Genomic DNA, 24,824 nt, shown 5'->3' with positions numbered 1-24,824 from the left:
AAGCGTCTCCAGGAGGGTAGCAGGCCCTCCGGAGCCTGGCGCGCGTTTCATGTGCAATTGGTGTCACGTTAAAGTTTAATTAAGAGCCTCCTGAAGACACTTCATTAGGAGCCTGTCCTAGGGAGACATGCAGACCCCCTTGCTCAGCCCACCAGCTGCGCCCATGGAAATTCTCTGCCTCAGCAGCTGTACGACACCTGTGAGCTGCTGACAAACAGCACGGGAGCAGGGGGGAGGAGAAGGGAAGCTCCTCAGCCTGGCCTGGGCTGCCTCCCTGAACCAAAAAACACCCCCTGCACTCTCCTGGCTTGGGGGAAGGGGGAGAACCAACTCCTACAGCCCATGGAGCTCGGCACTCAACACATCTCGGGAGCGAGATACATGAAGGGAGAGCGAGAGAGACCAATAAGAAGGTGGACATCGGCAATTACTGAGGCCTTTATTCTCCTTGACACTAAGGCCCCTCCCTTTACACCACTATGGCAACCTTAAAGTGGGCACAAATTACATAGGGACCCACTTGAAGCTGCCAGAACAGTGCCAAGGGGCTTTCCTAGAGATGAGAACGAGGGTTAAAGAGTTATAGGCAGATTAGACAGGCAGGTAGTTCATCCCCGGGGTCCTACTGGAGACGTCCTCGATGCACGGGATCATAACCTCGCCCCAGCCTTGGCAGGCTGACCCAGCCAGCAGGTGCGTCTGTTCCAGGAGCCGTTTGGCAGCAATGCTCGCGTTTGGAGGGGATCCAGTGTTCCCTGAGAGGTGAATTATAACTTCATAAACTGCGTTTTCTTGAACGCAAGTGCCTGTGGCACAATTCAGCCAAAGCGCCTTCTCTCTCTCCCGTCTCCAGTCACCTTCCCCCCTCTACTCCACTCATAGTGGGCTAATCGCTAAGTGAGATCTCCCCGCCTCCCCCTGGGATCAAGTGAAACGCAGCTGGAGGGTCAGATACCATCCCCAGACAAGCAAAGCGCTCCTGCTCTTCTTTCAAATAACACCAGCCTTTCTAAAATCCCCATCTTCGACGGAGATGGGAGATTTCCCCTGGCTCAAACTGAGAACCAGGTACTCAGTGCATTCCCTTAGCAGATGAAGACTTGCCTCTGGAAGGGCGGTTTCCATCTGTGGGCAACAAACAACGCTTAATGTTACGTCATCTCCACCGTGGGCTTGGGAGCACAGAGACGGCCAAATTAGGAGCGAATCGGCTCAGGGGGGATTGACTGTCAGGCCCCAGAGCTGCTTGGATGTAGTTGAGGAGAGAGAACACGAGCCATCCTCCACCGACGCCTCCGTAAAGGTTGGGATTTCTGAGGCCGCCGTTGTCTACTGCCGTCAAGGTCAGCAGGTTCGGGTTCACTGAACGGTCAGGACGGTTTGAATTACCGGCGCTGCCTGCCGATTCCCTCGCTGATTGTGATCCGCCTTCCAGCGCCTGGCCATGGGATGCCGTTCCCCGCCCTTGTGCCATGCAGAGTGTGTGTGTGTGTGTGGGGGGGGGCACACACAGGGACGTGGGAGAGGCAAGAGCTCTCCAGAAAGGAGATGAGTTTTCAGCCACATTTCAAGAGCGAAGTCAAAGAGAGTGTGGGACCCGCAGCACGTTCTCCATGCACAGGGAGAAGGCGGGGAGAGATGCATATCCCATGACTCTTGAGGACACCCCAGCTGGAGATTATGCTTTCAATATTCACCTCCCTCTGGGGACAGAACATCCCTGGTCCCCTTTCCCCAACCTGGAGATCTCTGAACTGCCCCCATCTCCACCCTCTATGGAAATGACGGGAACTAAAATTTACCGAGCCCTAGGGGGGTACAGAGGGGGACTGTTGGCCATGAGCTCCATCCGGTTCTGTGCACATGACTTTAGTAGTCTGAGAGCATGGAAAGACATGCAGGCCTCTACAGAAACCACATTGCAGGGGGGGTCCTGTGCCCCAAACACACCTATGTGTGTGAACAGGAGAATAAAGGGTTGAGCTAACTTAGTGTGCTCCTAGATTCATCGCCCCCAAGGGGACATGACTGCTGGGCTGGGGTGCAAAGTTTCTGTAGGGAGGAGTGACATGACTTGAAAATGTAACTGTCACCTCAGCATTTGTGCGAGAGAAGCAGCATGGGTGCCGGTGTGAGTGGGCGCACGTGTGTGCGCGCATTGCATACACAACAGGTGTGAAAGTGTGAGGGGCAAGGGCGACAATGTGCATGCGAATGAGTGTGACATACAGGGACAAGAGAATGATAGTGGACCCACATAAATAGCCTTTGCCATTGTACATGTGGGCTTGGAAGGGTTCCATTTTCACTGGTGAAGGTCTATGAACGTTGATGTCACTGTACATGTGCAAACTGATGAAACAATATTTCCACTGATAACTGAAATTTACAGCGAGGCAAAGTAAGAAAAATGCTCTTGAGAACTTCTTAGAGGTTAAGGCTATTTCCTTTATATGCTTTGATGTGATGTTGATGGTCATTAAATAATTATCATCTGCCCCGTTACCCCAATTTTCTGCAACTATGGACATTTAAATAGATCAAAACTGGAAAAAATGCTTAAAAATAAACATTGATGTTATCCGTTGAAATAAAAAAAAAAATTGAATTCTGCCAAGCCTAGTTACATACATGTCTCTATAGGCCAAATTCACCCTGGGCATCACTCCACTGACATCAGTGGGGTTGCGACAGAGATGAACGTGGCCCGGTACATACATATGTTTATAGTCACACCACACGCCTCCTTGTGTATAAGCCCCAGCATGTACAGCTGTACACATATGTATCTCTGTCTGGCTACCCTGTGTATGTGCATCAACAAAGGCCTGTGCATACTTGTGCATCTGCCTACCTATGTACACCTAGGGGTGCATGTGTGGTAGGACTATCTGAGTCAGACACTGAGGCTGTGATAGGCTGACCATGGTTGTTGGCACACACTCCCAAGACTCAACCTTCTTCAGGCCAGCAAAGTCAGAGCCCCAGACCCTACCCGCTGCCAGATACATCCTACCTGCCCCTCACTCCCCAGCTGCAAAGAATGAAGGGGGGCAGTAGCCAGTGTCTTGCTGGTTTACATTAATGAGATACACACAGCGTAATCCAGCAAAGGATTCAGCTCTACAAAGGGAGGTAATAGCAGGCTGCCATGCACAGAGCAGCTCAGGTAATTGGTTTATCTGTCTAGAAGCAGTGGTAGCAATCTCTGCACAGACAGACTAGCAGTAAAGTCTCTTCCTTAAGGCTATTTCCTTTGTCTTTTCAATTGCTTGCACATCCATGTGAGATAGAGAGAGAGAGGGAGAGCGAGAGAGAGAGAGAGAGAGAGAGAGAGAGAGAGCTAGAGAGAGGGAGAAATGTTAATTTGTGAATTAATGGCTTTTCTCAGCGGAATTGTAAATTCAAATGTCACCTCGCACGGTGACACTGCGGCTGGGCTGCTGAAGAAGCGTTCACATACCACCCCCCTAAACACACACACACACACACACTGCCGTGCACCTCCCCTCCCCAAAAGGTAGCTGCAGAGTGGAACATGCTACTTTTAATTTGCAATCACACCACAACAAAGCTATGCAACCAGGCTTGCTCTCCAACCCTCCTCGCCACAACCCGGATGGCTTGCACCCCCATTTCAAACATGTACAGCTCTAGTCCAAGACAACACATTATCTCACCCCGCCCCCGACTAGTCAAAGGATAGTTGTTTTTAAGGGAGGGCTTTAGAACGGATGCTGCTGCAGCCTTCTCTTCTCCAGCAATAATCAGGTGAATTAATGACCCTGAAGTTAAAGTGAGCGTGGGTACTTGGGCGCTGCATGGCATAGGGGAGAAAGCCTTCATTGTTTTCGAGCAGGAGGCGGGCAGCAGTGAGGGAGATTCATGGATGGAGATTGAATATGCAATTTTCTTTCACCTTGCCAAGAGCTGCCCCTGGGCTGTGCCTGGCCTAAATTTTTTTTTTCCCTTTTGCCATCTCTGCCTTATCCGGCCCTCCCACCTCCCTTCCATTCTTTCCAGAAAATTACCTTCAAAATTGATTTCCACTTTTACAAACAAATATAATGGGAACATAAAAAAAAAAAAAAAAAAAACTTGGGCTGTGATGAATTGTGGTTGTCAGGTGCTTCCAAGTTGCCTTTGTTTTTATTTTATTACCTGGTAGGTTCTTTGTTTTTCCTGCAGCTGGTAATAATGCCCCTACCTGCCCCATCATCATGGTACATGACCTCCATCATGGTGATACCCCCAGTGTTATTGTGGTGTTAACCCCATTACTCCTGATTCCCCACCCCACCCATGGTATTGCTGCTCCACATCACTGAGATGCTACCAGTCCCCGTTACAATGTACCCCAGTGGTACCGCCATGATACAGCTGAGCCCGCATCATTGTGATACAGCCAGTCCGAGTCACTGGCTACCTGATTCTCTAACCCCACCAGTCCGAATCACTGGGCTACCCTGACTCTCTAATCCCCACGCTACAACAGATCCCAATCACTGTGATTTGGGCCTGTCACTATGTAGCCTTGGCTCCTATTGCCATGTTACATGGATCCAGTTTTGCTACTTTAGAGCTTCATCACTGTGTTACTCCTGTTCTCCTTTGCCATGTCAAACGGACCTCCAGTGCTGTTACCCCGACTGTACTGTAATGTTACATCAAACTGGGGCATTGCCAGGTTATCCCATGTTCTCATTTGCCTCATTGCAACATAACCCCAGATCCCCACTGCCATGTTCCCCTGATCCCATCACAACTTCACCCCTGTGCCCCATCACCATGTTACAACATCATCCCTGCACCCCATTACCATGTTAGCCCCGTGGCCCATCGCAGCCTCCCCCCCGCACCCCATTGCCATGTTACCACTGATCCTTGTCACATCACCACCCAGCGCCCCATTACCATGTTACTCCTGATCTCATTGCATCATCCTGCCACGCATTGCCATATAACTCCTGATCCACAACACAACATCACCCCTGCATTGCACTGCCATGTTACTGCTGATCCTTGTCACAATATCACCCGGTGCCCCATTGCCCTGTTACCCCATTGCTATGCTACCCCCCATGTGCTCCCCTGTCCCTCCTCATCTTCTTAGCCCTGACTCCAACCACCATGTTACCCCTGGCCCCCATCCCACTCAAAGTCCAGAATAGATTCAAACATCCACCTCTTTGCATGCAGACAGCAGCAGTGTATACCTAGACTGCAACAGACAGAAAGACCCTGAGACCCCAAGAGACAGATGGCCAACAAGAGATCTGGGATGAAACACACAGAGAGGACACATGAGATGGACCCGGGAAGGTGCTTTTCTGAAGCATTGCGAGGAGTTTCAGCTGCATGATTCCCACTGGACATGTCAGTGGGAACTCACCCTCAGAGACACAGACAGAAGAGGGGGTCTCCAGAGTTCTTCCACCATGGACACATGTAATCCCCTGGGTCCAGGTCTCCTGAGCTCTACCCAACACAACTCCACAACAGCCAGTTGCTACCCCCAGCTCCAGCTTTCTGTATACGCAGGGCTAGAAGCGGGCTGAAAAATGGGGGGTCTGTTAGAATCCGGGAGCTGCAGCTGTGGTAAGATTGGGCTAAAGCCCCTCAGCAAGCTGGTTTGATCGTTAAATTTCTCTTTTTGCTGGGGCTGCAACCCCTTGCGGCCCCCTCGCCCCTTCAAACACTGTGTGTACCTTGCAGCTCAGAGCAACAAAGAATGCCTGCCCTCCTTAGGGTAATAACGTCATGTGCGCAAGGCTCCGACAGCAACTTGTCAGCCTGAACGCACATCCACTGATGTTAACACACAAATACACAACACTCACATAAATATGCACACAAATGCCCAACTCTTGCACAGGTACACCTATACCTAATATACACACACACAGGAGGGAGGGAGAGCTCAGTGGTTTGAGCATTGGCCTGCTAAACCCAGGGCTGCGAGTTCAATCCTTGAGGGGGCCATTTAGGGATCTGGGGCAAAAAATCAGTACTTGGTCCTGCTAGTGGAGGCAGGGGGCTGGACTCAATGACCTTTCGAGGTCCCTTCCAGCTCTAGGAGATTGGTATATCTCCAATTATTAATTAAATACACAACCCCCCCAAGTACATAGCACCCACCCACATACATAAAAATATACACACAAGCACACCCCATTCACAAAATATATATTCATACACAACACGAACATAAATCCAGATACACACAAAACTACACAGTGTTCACACAAATGCACACAGATACAGCATTTACAGAAATGTACAACGTGCCTATACTCACAATGCACAGATCAACATGCACAAAAATCCAAATACATAAAAGTGGCAGTCTGCCAAGGACAGATGTACAGGCAAGTGGAAACCAGTCACACACACACACACGTTCTTGGAGCCACAAATACAAACGCAGAGAGGTACAAACACACATTCTCTCCCACCCCCAGGACAGATCCGCTTGTCCTCGGTATTACTGATCCATGGCAAACTAAACAGCAACTCCAGCTTTGCATGTGTTCTGCCTAACCAGCCTTCTGTGATGCACTCTTTTAACTCTGTCTTACCTATAATTCTGCTCAGCAGCGGCACATCCATCACACACCTCCCCACCATCCCTAGCGCATGCTCACACACACACTCACACTCAGGCTGGCTGTCTCTTTCGCTTACAGACAGACCTCATGCAATCACAACCCATATTTCTGGCACAGCCACACTGGCACCTGCTAATTCTGCCCCTTTTCATCAGTGCTGTGCTGCTGATGCCTTGTTCTGCCATCACCTCTTCCTCCTCTTTTCTTCCATGCACGCTCTGCCCTCTCTGGCCAGCCTTCTGCAGTTCGCTCAGAGAGGTGCAGGGCGACTGGCAGGTGTCGCTCATTTCTACATTCTAATCTCTTGCTGTTGGGAGTCTCACCAACGTCAGGACTATGGGGGCTTCACAGACAATAAACTGCCTCTTAGAGCTACAACTTCATCTGGTGCATGAGGGAGCTGTTAACTACACTTGCCTGCATTGACACAGCCACACTGTAGGTTCAGCACAGACACTACTGCCTACAGGGATACAACACGGCCATGGGCAGGCACAGCCACGCTGCCTGAAACAACACAATCAATAGGGCCAGGGGGATAAAAATCACAGCACGAAACAACCACACCTCACACACAACCAGATTAGCCAAAAGTGACACATCTAACACCCACCTGCGACAATAAGAACACATGGCTATCGCATGAGGCAACACAACTGCACCCATCTGCAGTGCCACAAACACAACCATTCACCTGCAACAAAGCAATCATAGAGAATAATGCAAACACCCCTCTGGATTGACACGGAAGCACAGCATGAAACGACACAACCACACCACAGACAACGTTGCCAGGCTTCACCTGCAGTGACCCTGCACACTCAGTTGTCTTTAACAAAACCACATGCAAAGACACAAACTCATCCAACTGCACTCACACAAACACACATCAGATGCAGCGATATAATCCCATAGTGTGACCCAAGCATATTGTTTGCAGCACCACATTTAAAAGCGCAAAGGCATATCCCTGTAATGACACAAACACTCCCAAACACAACCCTACCACCTGCAGTCAATGACCACATCTGTTGCAATGACAACCTCTTCAGTGGAAGTGACACAACAATACTGCCTGCAGTGATGTACTGATGATGCCTACGATGGAACAACCTCACTGCCTGCAGTGACACAAACACACCATCAGGAATGATTCAATCATGCCTCCTCAAACAACACAATCACTTCAGCTGCAATACTGCAAAATTGCAAGCAATGATGCAGCTATACCGTCCCATCAGCAGTAACGGTAGAGCCTCCCAACATGAGCACCGTGGCCATGCTGCCAGCAATGACACAGTCAAATCACCTGCAATGACAACCATAGCACCGCTAGTGAGATAACCATGCTGCCTCGACCAATACTATTGTACCACACTGTCAATGATGCAACCAGCTGCAGCAAGCACACCACACCTGTCCTCATGGAAAAGTCTCCATCCTGATCTTCATGGCAGGGGCCTAGGATATGTAAGAGCCCAGAGCTCTTGGATGGACATGGTGGTTGACAATTCCACTCCTTTGACCCAGTGGAATTCTACAATAACGGTAAAGCTCATCTGTGCAGCGATTGCCAGTTCTGGACTGCGGACTGAACTCCCCCAGGAGCTAAGGGCCAGCCCAAACCTCCCTGCTTTCCGCGCTAAGAGCAAGGCACATATCTTCAAGAGGCCTTTGCTCACATAAACACGGAGCCATGTAAAAAAAAGGGGGGGGAGAACGACGACAACCACCAAACTAACCAACACAACCAAACAAAACCACCAAAACAAATCCTTTTCCAAAACCAGACCACTCCGCCACACCCACGATTCTCCCCCTGGGGAGAGGAAGAACCACATGTGACAGATTGAACACCACCATCATACCACATGCAATGACAGAACGCACCTTGAACATCACAATCGCCCCTCCCTGACGCAATGACAGGATGCACCTTGAACACCACAGTCACACCCCCGCCGCAATGACAGGACGCACCTTGAACAACACAATCACACCAACTGCAATGATGCAATCACCTTGAACAGCATGCTCACACCACCTGCAATGACACAACCCACCTTGAACAAGAAAATTGCACCACCTGCAACGACTTAGCCACTCCACTTTGAACAACACAATTGCACCCCCTGCAATGACAGAACTGCCCCGCCTGGAACAGCACAATTGCACCCCTTGCGATGAGACAGCCCCGTGTCCCACACTTAGATGTATATCATTCCAATCATCCAGATGTCAGACTACAAAAGAGAAGGAAAACGCTGAACTGTATTCAGCCTCTCTCCTCCTGGGGATATCACACTGGAAGCACTCTGGATATTATTGCCTCTTATACTAACAACCACCCGTCCACCTCCTCTCCCACAAAACCACTGCTGATATTAGTGCTGATAATGCTAACAGCCCTGTGGGTTTTATTACTGCTGATACTAATAATACTAGACACATTACGGCTGCTCCTGCCAATAACACGCCGCCGATATGATCCCTGCTAATGCTGACAGTACTTGTGGATAATATCGCTGCCATTGTCAGCACCGCAGATCTGATTGCTGTTATTGTCGCGGGCCAGTACAAACAAACACTGCCGAATTATCAACACCGGAACAGGAATCCAAAATGAGAATCTGGATCTATAAAAGAAATCCGCCCACACCCTGCTCTCGAGAGAAAGAGCTGCCTTTAATCATGACGGTTTTCTAACGATCACAGTGGTCTCGCCTATCATATGGAGCAAAAGTCCTCCTGGGAGCCTGAAGAGGCCAAGGGTGCAAGAGGGCACTGGGAATGGTGCTTTGATTATCCATTCATCCATCTCCTCCATATGCACCCACCCATCCATCCCCTTATGTGCCCATCTAGCTCGTATACAATGCCCATCACCGTAGCAGCTGAGCGGCGCTCATTTCTTTATTAGAATTGGTGTGTCTGAGCAGGGCCTCCCCATTCTCTCACGTGCCCCTTCTGACCCTGTTGGAAGGAGGGAGAAAGGAGGAGGGGAATAGCCAATTGCTCGTCACCTTTTCAAAGGGGGCCTTCGTGTCTTCTCTCCCACGGCCACGGTGCTGCCGTACCTGGCTGGACCTGCTGTGCACAGCAGCGGGAGGGGCTCAGCCTAGGGCTGGGAGCACAGGAGTAAGAGCCAGGGATCCTACCGTGGCTGTGATATGGGGACAAGGCTCTCTGTGGCCTCGAGCTGGTCCATTCCCCTCGCTGTGCCTGGTTCCTTGGGCCGGCTGGGTGGGAACAATGGATACATCTGCCCCACGGCATAGCCATGGCTGGCCCAAGTCAGCTGACTGCCTGGGCTCTAGGACCCTACGAGTGGGGTGGGTTTCAGAGCCCAGGCTCCAGCCCGAGACCAAACGTCTACACTAGGATTTTATAGCCCCACAGCCTGAGCTCTGAGACTCAGGTTTTTTATTGCAGTGTAGACACCCCCTCCCCCCGCCCCCCAACAGGGCTGAGGATTCACCTGTGAATGTCTACAAGGGGCTGGAATGACGAGAAGTGCTAAGTACTCGTCGGGGGACAGACCCTGCAATCCCTATGCAGCCTTTAGGGAGTGGCCCCTTCCCTACTCTGATTAACGGGCGCACAGCGTCCCTTCCCTATTCACTCTCCACCTAGCCCCCCATCAATCCACTGCAGAGACACCTGGCTGCCAACGTCCCTCGCCGAGCCCACCTCACACAGCCGTCTGGCTACCTCTGCCTGACTCAGGAGTTTGGCTACATCATCCTGACACATAATTATCTCCCCTCTTCTTAATCATCTGCGCCGCTGTCTAATGCAGGCACCAGCTGCCGCAAGGAGGAGTGGGAGGGGAGCAGGCGATGAGAACGGAGGCTCCTCTCTGCTCCCTTTCCCCTCCAAGCCGCCTCGCATGCTGCTAACGACGTTTTCAGAACCAGGGGCAGCCTGGCTTGTCCCCTCTGCTCTGACTGGGACTTCTTGAGATAGCACTCCCATTTACCCCATAGATGGGAGGGGGGAATTGGCAGGGCTGTTCCCTGCCCCCTAGCACGGCTGGGACTGCAGATCTGCCTTCGGAGGCAAACTCTTGCTCTTTAAATGCAAGAAGCAAGCCCCAGTCGGGAACAGATGCGAGTAGATCACTGGTACGGACATCATTCAGCACCCATGGAACACACCGGGAAGATGACTCTTTACAGTACAAAATACCTGCAGCTTGCCAACAATCACCCCCTCCAGTCTCCCATGCCTCCCACCCCTCTCCACCTTGCAGCTAAGACAAACTAGAGCCTGCCAGACTAGGCGAACACTGTTGGAGAACAAGAGAAAGGCACTGGCTGCACACCACCTTGGGAGAGCTCCTGCCAGGAAGAGAGATCTGAAGCAGAGGGACCTGCAGTTAGTACTGTTGGTGGGTGGGGTATGACGCTGGGGTATCCTTAGGGGGGCAGGATCGAGACATAAGGGCAGGTTCCTCTAAGGCACTGAACACACGCTGCAAGATGCAGCAGCCACTGGCAACACTGAAAGCTGAGGGTTCTCAGCACAACACAGGGAATGGCCGATGACTCCCCCAGCTCCTGACTGGAAGCAGGGACTGACGAGAATCTCCTTTCCTTAATAAATCAAATCCGGGAGGAATCAGAGCAACCCATAAAAGCTGCCCTGTATGTCTGGGTTTCAGATACTTTTTTCTTTTTTTTTTGGTACTTTCATTGTACTGCGCCAAACAGCTCAAATTCTTGGACTGAAATCTAGGGAGTGGATCAGCCTGTCATGGGCAAAGCTCCTGGGATGTTTGGGAAGAGCAAAGTACTGATGCCAGATGATCTGGTTGGCATTATACTGAGTACTAAGGGATCCTGCCAAGAGCCAGATCACCGCAAAACTCTACTACAGGTGAAACTTACCAATCTGGGTTTTCCTGACAACGCCAAATGCAGCCGTGGTGTACACAGAGGTTTGCAAATCTATAGGGGAACCTGGATTCACTTGAAATTGAGGGACCAGGTCAATTTATGCTTTAGGTGTAACCATGAAAACCACCGGAGGGTTTGCATTCCAGTAGTGACGGGTCAAAACCAAAACCAAAACCCTGGATCCCAGCTCTCCAAAAGTTTGAGGCAGGAGTTCTCAACCTCTCCCTTAATGTCCACCCCTTTCCATAGTGGGACTGTCCCAGGACCTCACTGCCATCAGCCTGGGGACTGGATCTGCAGCTGGGTCCTGATCCAACTCCCAGTGGAATCAGGGGGCGTTTTCCCATTTGCTTTAATGGGGTCTGAATCTCTGCATTCCAAATGACGCAGTCCCTGGTTTTCACCAGTAACCAGGCAGGATGAGGCTGCTGGAGCTAAGTTTTGCTAGGGGCTACTGGGTTCATTTGAACCTGAAACTCAAAGTGAAACTCAGGAGTGCGTGAACCCTATGAGAACCGAAGCCATGCAAGTAGCTGGCGCAACCCCCATACAGCTCTTCTGCTGTGATATAGCCTCCATCTCCCCTCAACCCAGCAGATAACACAGGCTCCCTGCCATTAACTTACCCGCGTTTGGCCTGGGGGTTGCAGGCGAGTCAGCCTCCTACTGCTAGGAGGTGCTATCCACACAACAGACAAGAGTGGGAAGTGACAGATTAAGGCAGTGGTTCTCAGTCAGGGATACACATATCCCTGGGGGTCTGCGGAGGTCTTCCATGAGGCACATCAACTCATCTGGCTATTTGCCTAGTTTTACAACAGGCTACCTAGAAAGCACTAGCAAAGTCAGTACAAACTGAAATTTTATACAGACAACAACTTGTTTATACTGCTTTATCTACTATACCAGTGTTTCTCCACCTGGGGGTGTCAACGCCGGGTTATGGGATGGGTTTAGAGGAGTCTCAAGTGCAGGGCCGGCATTAGGGAGTGGCAAGCAGGGGCCCCGCAAAGCTAAGATACATGCCAAAGCTTGAGCCCGCCGCCCAGGGCTGAAACCAGACTCCTGACAGGGGTCCAGTAGTCTGGAAAGGTTGAGAACCACTCAATTAAGGCACGATTGAACGGGTCAAACAACTCAGGCCTCACACTCTGAACAGCCCCTCCCCAATTTTCAGTGCATCCAAATACAAGAACAGATTGAAGACAACAAGTACACAAGCTTTATGCCACCCCCAACCCCCACAAATGCTGAGACTCCACTCCCCTCCTTACACTGCCCACCTGGAAACACACCAGCGAGTGGGCTTGGCTCCCCAGCTTTTTGCTCATTCCAAGATCTATTTAGCCATGAATCCATACCAGTCTGGGAAGGGGGGAGGGGAAGAGAAGGAACAATCTTGATCCCTAATTTCTGTGGGTTTGGGGGTGGGGGGTTAGATACTTGCACAGTACAGGAGACATACTAAGTATTTGGCCCCGGGGGGAAGTAAGTCTGTTTGGTGCCGTGAAGGAGGCCAGCTGAACCCGGGGCCCTTAATGTCACTGTAAATAAGTGGCTGATGGCACGTTGTAGGGAAAGGGCTGCTTGCACCGAGAGTCTGAGAGTCACATTTCCTCCCACCCCGCTGCAGGTGCTGAGCCGAGATGGCATCAGGTTAGGAAGCGAGTGAGTCAGAATGACCTGGTTTCCCCGCAGTTCAAAGCGCGGGCACCTGCTGGCACCTGGGGAGTTGGGTTCCAGCCCTTTCCAGCGGAGAATGGGCTTGGGATCAGCTCCAGGAATGGAAGCGGCTGCTCAGCCCGCTGAGCAGATGTCTGGAGAATGTAGCCTGTCACGAAAGGCCTCGGAAGAAGAACATTCCAAGCCAGCAGGGCGGTGTGGGGAATCAGCCGCTGCTGCTAAAACTGATCTAGCCCCGGAGCAGCTGCAAGGCCTGGTTTGAAATCGGAGCCTGTGCATGGGGACAAAGAATATAAAAGGGGAGGATGAGCCTCTCCCCTCCCCCTACCTTCATCACGTTTCCTCTTCTCGCCATTCGACCGAGGAATGCCCAGGATCCCGTTAATGGAGTAAGAACCCACTGGATCATTGGAGGCACTGGAGACGGGAGGGGATGCTGTACTGGGAACTGGACAAAAGGAAAAGGGAAAAGGGCCATGAGGAGAGCAGCACAGCACTCAGGGAGCACCCAGCTGAAAGCTACCCCTTCCCGCGCTCTCCTAGGAAAGCCCCTGGCACCAAACAGACCCCAGTTCGTGTCAACGAAGGAGCCATAGACTGATATTCCATAGACTGACAACACCTCTTGCTGCCTCTCAGTCTTGCCACATATCTCACCATACAGCAGCTCCACAGACCCCAGTGCAGACCACCAAGCAGCTACAACCTGCTAGTAGATCCCAGTCGAGAGCAACAGCTCCCCAGTGCCTTCCAGTGGAGTCCCATGCAAGGTCTGCATGTAACACGCAAGCTAATGACCACCCAGTCTGTCCAGGTTCAGCCAAACACCTCCCAGGAAAGCCTAGTGTAGAGCGTTCTCTCCCAGTATGCCCCATTCAAGAGGTATCTGTCACATGATATCCCAGACATCCTCCCAATACAACCTCCCCTCCAGGATACAGCCTAGCACAGGTCCACAGCATTTCAGTGCATCTCAGTACAAGCCAACGCTTTCTACAATCTCCCAGTGCAGATCAAGAGCTCACAGTCTGTATCCCGGTACAGATTAACACCATGGTGGTGCATCCCAGTACAGACCATCTCCCAGTATAGGCTAGAAGTATCCCACTACAACCTAGTCATGGCCATCATCTCTCAACAGTTTCCAGTGTAGCCCAGTATCAGCTCAGAAAACTCATTCAGAAGAAAGAACGAACGAAAGAACGAGCAGGTGTGCAGGATAGTACAATGCATTCCAGGAGGCATGCCATCACTTCCCAGTACATCCCTGTATGCATCCTAGCCCAGATATACATAGGCACTCCCCTGTGCATCTCTTCCCCCCCGCCCCCCGAACATTGTACTGATGTGATCAACAACCTTTCTGTGCAATAGGAGCCTTGCAGTACAGTACACTCTGCCAGCTCCATCTAGTACAGACCAGTACTTCCCAGTACAGCCCAATATGGTGTCACACTTCCAGTGACAGTACCCACAAACACCATTCCATAGAGGCCAATCCATTCTACTACATTGCAGGACACAGCACTTTTCTTCCAGTACAGAACAGAACCCACCAGCCCCATCCAGTATAGACCAGCACTTCCCAGGAGATCCCCATACGGTGCTTGATTCCCAGGAACAAAACACCCACAATCGCCTCCCTAGATAGGCCATCACATTTCACAGCTTCCCAGCACACAGCACTGTTCTTCCAGCACAGATTAGTAACCCCACCCTGTACCAGCAGGAGCAGAACGTACACACAAGACCACAGAACCAACAATAAAAAATGCCTTATACGTCCTTAGCATGGAGTCTGTAACACTATAGACTAGCAAACACTCTGTAGACTTTATTACAGGCTCAGAATCCTGCGCACAACATAGTCAAACCATCTCCCATTAACGTCTCAGGTAAATACATCCCGGCACTGCTGGACTCAGTGGCCAGCTCTCGGGAATGTCTTTTCCTGCTACAGGCATATCCTTGTCTCTGAGAAACGGGCTCATGCCAGGGAGGGGAGAGATGGATAAACAGAGAGGGGGAGGTGAAAGAAAAGGAAGAGTGTGAATGAGGCAGGAAAAGTGAAGCAGAGGGAAAAATGTGCTTGGACACTGGTGATGGACACTTTATATACAGGGAGGGAAAGGAGAGAGAGGAAAGACAAAGGGAGGTAGAAGGATAAAGAATGACTCAATATGAGATTTCAACCCCATCTACATGCTGAGTTGCATTCTGACTCAGATGTAACCCACTGACCCCATGGGAGTTAGGCCGGCGGAGAATTTTACCCTCTGCCTTTAGCTGTGCTGTTTGGTGCCTCTCTCATGCTAGACTGCCCTAGTGTCCGTCTTGCTTCACTCCCCCCACCTCATCCTTATTCCCTTGTGTCTAGATCCACCGGCCCCATCCCTCATTGTGCTGGGCCCTCCACTGCCTTCTTACCGATAGTGTGTCCAGGTGCAGTCACTCCTGTCCCAGTCCCATCTGGTGTCGGGTGGAAAGGCTGCTGAACTTTCGTTCTGATAATCCTGTAAAAGAGTGAAACTGGGTCAGAACTCAGTTCCTTCCACAGCTCCTCCAGCCCCTCAGAGCCCATCAAATTCTGGCACTGCCCTCACCAACCCCAGCTGCCAAACCAGGAGGCCTGATCAGCTGTCAATGCGCAGCACAGAGCAGAAAATAACCCTGTGCAATGGCTTCTTCTGACTCAGCATGGCCACAACATGGTCATGGGGGTTTTGCCAGCCATGTCAATGAGAGTCCCTCTGAGCCCTTCTCTGATGGGAGTTTTCACTGCAGAGCTAACACAGCTCAGAACGAGCACCAGGAATAGCAGGCTGTCTCATGTGTCAGCAACTAGGTTATCATTGATGTACTGGCTGTTCTGGACCATTATTCCCGGTGATGCTGTGAGAGGTTGGACTAACCCAGCTCAGTTGCTAGACTTCGGCAACCGTAGCAACTTGCAGAATCGCTGTTTAATGTGTGAGTGGTGCAGATCTGATCTGTAGTGTGACTGAGAGGGAAATACGTGTGAAGGGTGACGGGCCCAAGGACATAGATTCATAGAGTTAAAGGGCAGAAGGAACCATTAAATCATCTAGTCTGACCTCCTGTATGTCATAGATCATAGAATTTCACCCACTTTCCCCTGTATTGAACCCAATAATGTGTGTAATTATGACCCATCTGGGTGTCAACATCATGCTGACCCAAGAGAGCAAGAGACTGGAAATACAAAGCACTTTGTGTTTTTTAATAAAGTAAAGCACTTATTAACCGATTAAGCATTACCAAGAACTTTTCCCTGGACAAGTGAGCGACTGGGGGCACAGGGTAGCTGAAGGAACTGGCAGTGGGACATAGATCATTAGCAAAAACAAAGCTCCCACAAGCATGATGCTTCGGCATTTATCAGGCAGTGAATTAACACAACTCAGAAGCATAGAGAAGGTGTGTTGGGGAATGTGACAGAGCAGAGAAGACATCCCCGAATGAAGATGGAAAGTTAAAGCTCAGTTTATGTTCCTGTCCTTGTTATATGAAGTTTTTTGCTGCTGCATCACTGGTTCAAATCCAGCTGAGGTCAGTGACGAAAGAAAATCATTACCTCCTGCTGGCTGCTGGCAAAAAGGGCTGGAGAGCTCCCTAGCCTGTGCTGATGGGCAAGTGTTTGCGACCCAAGCACCACCTTCACTAATAGTCCTCTTGCTGGCGAGCTCAGCAAAGCCACCAAGAATTGGAGAGGCCATGAAGGCCGAATCCCCCTCAGACCGTAAATGGGGGTCCCTCCAGGTCAGGGCTGAGGCATGGGGTGGAGGGGCCGCACAAGGGCTGCCCATGCTGTTCAGGGATTGGTTTCCAGGGCCGTCAATCCTGTATTAAATTCACTTTAAGCTCTGTCCTAAAGTCCCTCCTAAAAGTGAAAGCAAATAACTGAAGGTGCCTGACATCCTCCCCTGCTCCACCTAAAGTGGGAGTCAGATATGCTGCAGAGCTCTTTCTACACAACAAGCTGGCCAGACTTCAAAGAGAAAAGGCATGTTCTGCGGCCCAGCATGGCAGGGCCGTACAGGGCCTGGGGGAGGCCAGGCCAGAGCACAATAGGTAAGGCTGGGATTCTGGGGGCTGTTCCCAGGCCAGAGAATGGTATTGTAGGGCTGAGCACCTCAGAAGCATCAGGATGTTCAGGCATTGCAGGTGATGGAGCCTGAAGTGTACTGGAAGGAGCAGGTGTTGCAGAGGATGGTGCCTGGGAAGTATGTGGAGGGAGGTAATGTAAAGGTTTGTATCTGAAGAGGCCCAGCTGGTGTAGCTCCACTCATGTCAATGGATGTGTGCTGATTTACACCAATTGAGGATCTGGTCAGGAGGTATTTGAGAGCCTTGTACATATGAGACCAGATGCTGGAGCTATGCTGATTTACACCAGCTGAGGAGCTCACCTAAGAAGTCCATGAAGGGGCAGGTATTGTAATTTCTTTCTTTCCCCCTTCTCCCCCATTCCCTTGAAGCACCCTGAAGTGCCACTGTGCTTGTGTGAGTTTATTGATTCGGCCCAGCCCAGAGAGAGCAGAAAGTGGGGCTGGGGTGCAGGCACAGGGATGGAAATAGAAAGCTATAAATTATTTGTGACAGGAAAGCAATAGTGCCAGAGAGCTGAGCACAAGTCCCGTGTCACTATTAGATTCCTTTTAGCCTGATGACACTGTAAGAGAGGTTAAGTGTCTGATGGAATCGTACACCTAGGGGGCAGGGGCAGACTGGGAGCAGAACAAGCCACACAGAGCGGGTATATCAATTCTCCAGGCCAATAATATTCCTCTCATTGATCGCAACACAAAGTTCAAAAAATCTCATTACAGCCAAGCAGACCTGGAACTTTAAAAAAAAAAATCAATCGAGTGATATAATGTATGTATGCTTAGTATAAATGTATCTATTCATCTATCCATCCATCCAAATTCTGCCCAAGGGGAGGTCTGAGTTAACCTACACATTATACTATGTTATGTTGTATTGTACTATATTGAAATGAGCGAGTTAGAAGAATTCCCCTGCAGCCTTAGATGACATACTGTAAAAAGTCCTATTAGCAGGGAAATGACATCAGACATCCCTATTCATACTTTGAGATGACCTCATACTATACTTAGTTATTCTGTACTGAAATGAACAGATGAAGACAATTCTTATTGAGTCTTACCCTAAATACAGTTAGAAGAGCATTGAAGTGACATCAGAGGCCCTTATTCATACTAGGGTGACCTGCGATGCTTCCATTTGCAGGGATGCCAGCAGGACTTTTTTGAAGTGAGAAATATAAACAAATTAAATGTAAAATGGAAATATCCTGGCCTGCTGTTATAAGATTTGAGGGCAGCCTCTCACAAGCTCTGTTCACCAACTCTTGGTATTACATGGTTGGTTTTCTATTCAGTTTGATTCCCAAGACTTCCACCTTGCTCTCGAGAGTCTTGATGAAAGCAGGGCGGAGGGGAAGAGCGGATGAGGTTGAGGTGGCATTTAACATACCAGTGAATAGCTCTGATCTCACAGGATGGGAAGCTGTTCTACAGGGAAACTTATCTCCCTACCTCACCACATTACCTGGGCACCTCACAACGTTAGCATATTTAACCTCACAGCACCCCTCTGGAAGGCAGGGAAGCTATAGCCCCATTCTCAGAGGGGGAAGTGAGCCACAGACAGACAAACTGATTTATCCACAATCACACAGAGCCAATGGCATAGCTGGGAATTGAACCCAGGTCTCCAGAGAACTACGCCCTGCCTGCCCTACCACACCATCCTCTGTAGGTTGGTTGGACACATGGTATTTGCGTCACTCTCTGGGAGGTTTTAGTGAATTCAGCACAGTGAAAGGTTCTGGATTGACAGTCCAGGGGCCAAAAGGCCTCCTTGTCCACAGAACAGGAATAAAAGCCATGCAAGATTGCCCGCTATGTCCCACCAACCCACACAGGGGTGAGAAGGGAAGCTCAGTCTCCATATCCACCCACACCTTGGACTTTCCACTGGGAACACCATTACAAGGTTGCCAGGTAGGGCCAATTGGGACGGTGGTTGCTGAGATGTGTCCTTTAGGAACTGGATCTAGATTCACCAGCAGCTGGTAATTTTTGGTCACTACAGGACCAGAGTTCAGTCAGTGACCTGAAGGTGACAGGCTCTGTAGAAAATATTTCTGTCTCAAGAATGAAGCTGGTTATGTGCCACAGGCTCACAAGGAAGTGGGTAGAAGTACTGAGGCTGCGTTTCTGCAACCCGCCAATAAATCTGATCAAAGTAATTCTTAGAGAGAGAAGATGGGTGAAGTAATATCTTTTATTGGCCCAACCTCTATTGGTAAGGGAGACAAACTTTCAAGCTGACACAGCGCTGAAGGACCTGGAGAAGAGCTCTGTGTAGCTCCAAAGCTTGTTTCTCTCACTAACAGAAGTTGGGCCAATAAAAGATATTACCTCCCCCACCTGTCTCTCTAATATCCTGGGACAAACATGGCTATAACAATGCTACGTGCATAGTAATTGTTGGCATATAAGGGATAAACCCAGTGGAGTCTCAGAATGGAAGACATTTCCTATGGCTAAAAACAGCCTGGCACCCTAAAAGAACCCTCATGTTGCAATCATGAATGACACTGTTGGAAAAGAAAGAATGGAGCTTTTGGATGGGTTTGACTGCAACTAACTTGGAATATAGAATGTGGCCATTCCACTACCTTGCAGTCTATCTGTGGATGGAGCTACATAGTCACACTAACAACTAGAGCTGGGTGAATAGCTGATTTTTTGCAGTTTTCAGCCAGTTCTGAAAAAAATCAGGAGGAAAATATCTTGGGTTGAATTATTTTTTTCATAATTTTCAGTGAATTTGAAAAGTGTTGAAAATGTTTTGGTTTGATTTGGAGCATTTTTTAACATTTTTGATTGTTCCTTTAATAAAATTGAAATACATCTGAAAACACAAAGTTGTCTTGAACCAAAACATTGGCACGTTCCATTTAGAAAACAAAGAAATGTTTCCTTTTTTCACTTTTTTTTTGGGGTGGGAGAGAAGGGGGACACAAATTCACAAAATGTTTGTGTTGTCAAATTTTTTTGTACAAAAAAATTTTGCCCAGCCCTACTAACAACTACTTCTGTCACATTAAGAGGTACAGTGAGCCCACTGTGAACAAGAACACCTGAAGCGTGTTCCCCAGGCAAACAGCAGATGAAAGCTGAACAGAGTTGACCCAATCCTGGCCATTGCAGCAACACACACAGCATAACAATGCAACCCTCAAACACTAGGGTTTTCCTGAACTTTGAAACTTCTTCCACATGTGATCCCTAGGCAGCCCTGAAACCTGGGCCTTCTGGATTACTGCTATGGGAGAGCAGGAGTCCAATTCACCTTTTTGCTGCTGCCTCATTGACATTCCCTAGCCAAAAAGTTGGAAACAGATATGCTTTTGACCTTCCTGCACAACTACTTCCTGAGTCCTTCTCAAATGCAGAGAAGCCATGATTCTCAACGACTCAAATCAGTGGTTGTCACCCAGATAATGCAATAAACTTCCTTGCAGTACATGTGAATCCTTTCAAAGCTCTTTTATCTAGACAATGTCTCATTGGGGTAGATCCATCCCTGGTTTCACCCCCTCATAATCAGTGGCTGATGTAACAGCATTTGTGTTAACTAAAAGCAAACTGGCTACCAGTGCATGGGCAAATTGGTAGTTATTGTAAATTCCCATTTTCATTTTCCAATGGGAGACTTTTGCACAAGCAGTGAGTGTGCAAATCGCACAGATGCAACTCTGATACTGATCTTTGAAAACACGGCTCCTTCGAGTTTAATAGAATATGCAGAAGATTTAATATATAAACTTCTGAAGCTTCAAATTGTTGGACATTTAAAGACATTTGATGGCAATAAAGAAACAAATTCATTTTGCCAACTGAGTTTAATATGCAATATTATGTTAAGTAATGGTATATTATATCATTACAGGACATGACATCACACTGTGAAATAGTGTCTCTTTCAGGAACCTGTGAGTTATTGTAGTTGGTTCCTGGTATCACCCTCTATAATTAATATTGCAAAACAGTTTCCACTGAAACCAACCCCCTGTTTTCAAATGCTCATAACTTCCTGAAACATTCATCGTTTGGACTGAAGTTTTCCATGCGTGGCCTTTGCCCAGGGGTGATTATTTTTGGAAAGTTTAAGTTTAAATTAAATTTATATTTGGAATGTTCCTTCAGCTAATTTTGAGTTCAGAGGCTTACAAAAATTCACCTTTCCTGTCATTAAATATAAATCTGCTAAGGACTCTTATCTGATTGAGGCTTCACAATGAAAATGAAGTATAAAATGTGAAGTTTAGCAGCATGGACATAATCCTCACTCAAGTGTAGCACTTATGCTTAGCCTGCAGAGCATTTTTTCTCCTGATAAACAAATAATTGAAAAATTCCTTCTGCTCAGTGAGAATCCAAGATTGTGATCAACTGTAAGAAAGGTCCTACCCCATTTTGTGACATCATTACATGTTCTCACTTCCCAGCCTGCTAGGCCCTGAGACTTACTGCAGCTTGGGATGGTTTGTGAAAGGAAATGGATAAGTGCCTCAGTGGAACACACACACATACAGTCAAATCTCGCCAGAAACTGACACAGCGTTGGCCACAGGAGAAAATTGTGGAGTCCAGAATTTCAGGGTTTCTGCAGTTTGTGCCACATTCTACAGTATTCTTCAGAGTCTTTTTCATTACTGAACTGAAGGTCAATGTTTTCAAAGTTGGATGCCAAAAGCTAGGCACCTACATTCATGGAGGCATTTAAGTAAATAGCCTGACTTACAGCAGCGAGCACCCACCGCTCCCATTTACTTGCATGGAAAGTAAAGACGTTCAGCAGTTTATTAATTTACTCAGCTATGGATTATCAGTATATTTATTTTAAACAAGGGCTTGAGAGGCCAGTACTTTGCACCTTGCATGAACTGAGGCCTAAATAAGTAATTTACTAGGCTATTTATATTCTAAAATCCGCAAGCCATGCACTGTGGCCATGTTACGTCACCATAGCTCTCACACGTCCTGCCTTTAGGTGATTTAAAATGGATGAACCAAACATTCTCTCCCCCCCATTTAGTACCAGGGTGGGTGTAACAGTATGGGGCACATACGACACAGCGCACAGCAGACTGAACCATTGCTACCACTCAGAGACCCTGCTCTGTGGAAGTAGAGGGTAAGGACTTTTCCTTCACAGAACAACTCAGAAATGCTTTGCACTTTTATACAGACAATGAAAACATCCACAGTTACGTTAGACGGGGTAAGATGATAGATAGATCCTCGTGCTTCCGTGCAGTCTTGAGCACAATACCATTACAAACTGTGAAGTTACTACAATGATGGAGGCTATGATAAATAGCTGTAATTCAGCACTGGTGTAGCTTCCCTGCTTAGTGGAACGTCTAGTGTAGACAGGGCTTGGGTGTTCTAAGGGTAGGATTGGACATCATATTGGTAAGAACACATCTGCACTCTATCTACACTCAAGCTCCCAGTAGGGGACCTGCGTTGGTGGCGAACTGTGGCTTTGAATTTGCTAGTGTAGATGCAGCCAGAGAAGTGGCTGCTCCATTTTGCTGCTGTGTACTATAGCCATAGCTTAATTTCCACCATTCTGTGACATGGATAATAGCCTCTCCCATTGCTGCTAAAATGTACTGTGACACCCATGATCCAGGGAACAATGGGTGATGCTGGTAGGAGCAGTAGACACAAGTTGGTAGCTAACCTGAGGCGATGGCGCACCTTGCCCTGAGTTCAGAAGGCCCCCCAGAGTTCAGCGCTTTCCAGAGGAAACACAAGACCCATGTATTCACCCAAACTTTCCCTGATAATGAAAAACAAATACAGCTTTTCCTGCTCTTGGGGCAGGGAGAGACAAGAAGGGAGCTCAGATACTGCCGTGGTAAGCATAGCCTGAGTAACTAGATACTAGATCTGGGAGGACAGGCAGAGGGGATGTATTTATTTTTTTGAAGCTTTGAGGTGATTGAGGGTGGGGAAGGAATTCAGTACTGGTCTCTATTCAACACACTCAGGTTTCATACCTTCTACCTTGTGCACATCAGTCAAACTGTGGTGCCTGTCCTGCTTTGCACACTAGGGGATCGTCTATGCAGCAATTTACTGTGCGGCAAGCCAAGGTGTGAATCTACACCCACCAGCCTTCTGTGCAGCATTCCACATGGACACTGAAAGTCCCGCCCTGCAGCGTGTCCTACTACATTTGCAAGTAGTCAGGCACCGAACTGCACGCCAAGATGCTGCACTGTGGCAGTATCCACACGGGATGTTACTGCATGGCAAGCTGGGGCGCTGTAGAGTCACCCTGGCTTGGCAAACAGTAACATGTAGACAAGCTCTAGGTGCCAGATCCCCGCCTGATGTAAATCACTGTTGCTCCACTGACTTCAATGGAACTATGCTGATTTACACCAGCTGAAGATCTAGGAAAAAGGAACCACTCTCCCAGCTTAGCCTCAGCCCCAACCCCTGTGCAAGAGAGAAGCCCAATCCCTTCCCTCCCCACCGCAAGTCTCTGCTGAGATTTTCCCCAGACTGAGCAGGTTCCTGGCATGCCAGAGACAGGTAGAATCCTCAGCAGTAGTTTTACCATCTGAAGGGCTTAGAGGGGCTGGAGTTTTGTTGTTGTTTTAAGTTGGTGATCCGTGATGTCACCATACGGTTTTATTTCATTTAATTTGAGCAGAGCATTAACGTCAGCTTGTAGCAGCTCCTTGTCCATCCTGGCTCCACTGCACTATGCGGTCCCCAAGCAGAGAAGATTGGTGGAGGGAAGGAAGAGTGGCAGCCAGATCAGGGAGGGGTTGGGGGAGCAATTTTGTAGGGCTGGATTTCGAGGGCTCTAACTCATGTGGGCGAGCAGTGATTCAAGTCCACCCCATTGGCTTTAGTCATCTAGTTAGCATAACACCTGGGCTACACTTCACATTTAGATCAATCTACCTACAGTGCTCAGGGGTGGGAGAAAATTCACCCCCCCCCCACGAGCTACGTAGCTAAGATGCTCTAACCCAGGGTGTCGTCAACCTTTCAGAAGTGCTGTGCCGAGTCTTCATTTATTCACTCTAAGTTAAGATTTCACGTGCCAGTAATACATTTTAACATTTTTAGAAGGTCTCTTTCTACAAGTCTATAATATATAACTAAACTATTGTTATATGTAAAATAAATAAGGTTTTAAAAATGTTTAAGAAGCATCATTTAAAATTAAATTAAAATGCAGAGGCCCCCCGGACCTGTGGCCAGGATCCAGGTAGAGTGAGTGCCACTGAAAAATCAGCTCACATGCCGACTTTGGCACATGGGCCATAGGTTGCCTACCCCTTCTCTAACCCCTGATTTAGATGCAATTTGGTCAATGGAAAAGTTATTCTATCAACCTAGTTACAACTGCTCAGAGAGGTGGATGAACCACATTGATGGAAAAACCTCTTCCATCCACACAGGAAGCATCTGTGCTACAGCACCTGTAGTGTAGACATGGCCTAAGCGATGTAAAGGTTACACCATGTAGCCATTAGTCTGGCTGA

At 48.8% G+C, this 24,824-nt stretch overlaps 1 protein-coding gene across 3 annotated transcripts in view; it reads right to left on the bottom strand.

Moving 5' to 3' along the window:
• Positions 1-24,824, bottom strand: part of PAX2 (paired box 2) — a 102,168-nt gene that overhangs the window by 45,425 nt on the left and 31,919 nt on the right. For all 3 annotated transcript variants that reach the window (XM_045022840.1, XM_045022839.1, XM_045022841.1), the window contains exons 4-5: positions 15,617-15,702; positions 13,518-13,637 (exon numbers count right to left, since the gene is read on the bottom strand). In XM_045022840.1, coding sequence (XP_044878775.1) covers positions 13,518-13,637; positions 15,617-15,702 — 206 coding nt within the window. The remainder of the gene's footprint in view (positions 1-13,517; positions 13,638-15,616; positions 15,703-24,824) is intronic.

This window comes from Mauremys mutica, chromosome 7 (assembly GCF_020497125.1).
Source record: "Mauremys mutica isolate MM-2020 ecotype Southern chromosome 7, ASM2049712v1, whole genome shotgun sequence".
Lineage (NCBI taxonomy): Eukaryota > Metazoa > Chordata > Testudines > Geoemydidae > Mauremys > Mauremys mutica.
Note: the sequence above shows the minus strand (reverse complement) of the source record. Positions and strands in the feature narration are given on the sequence as shown.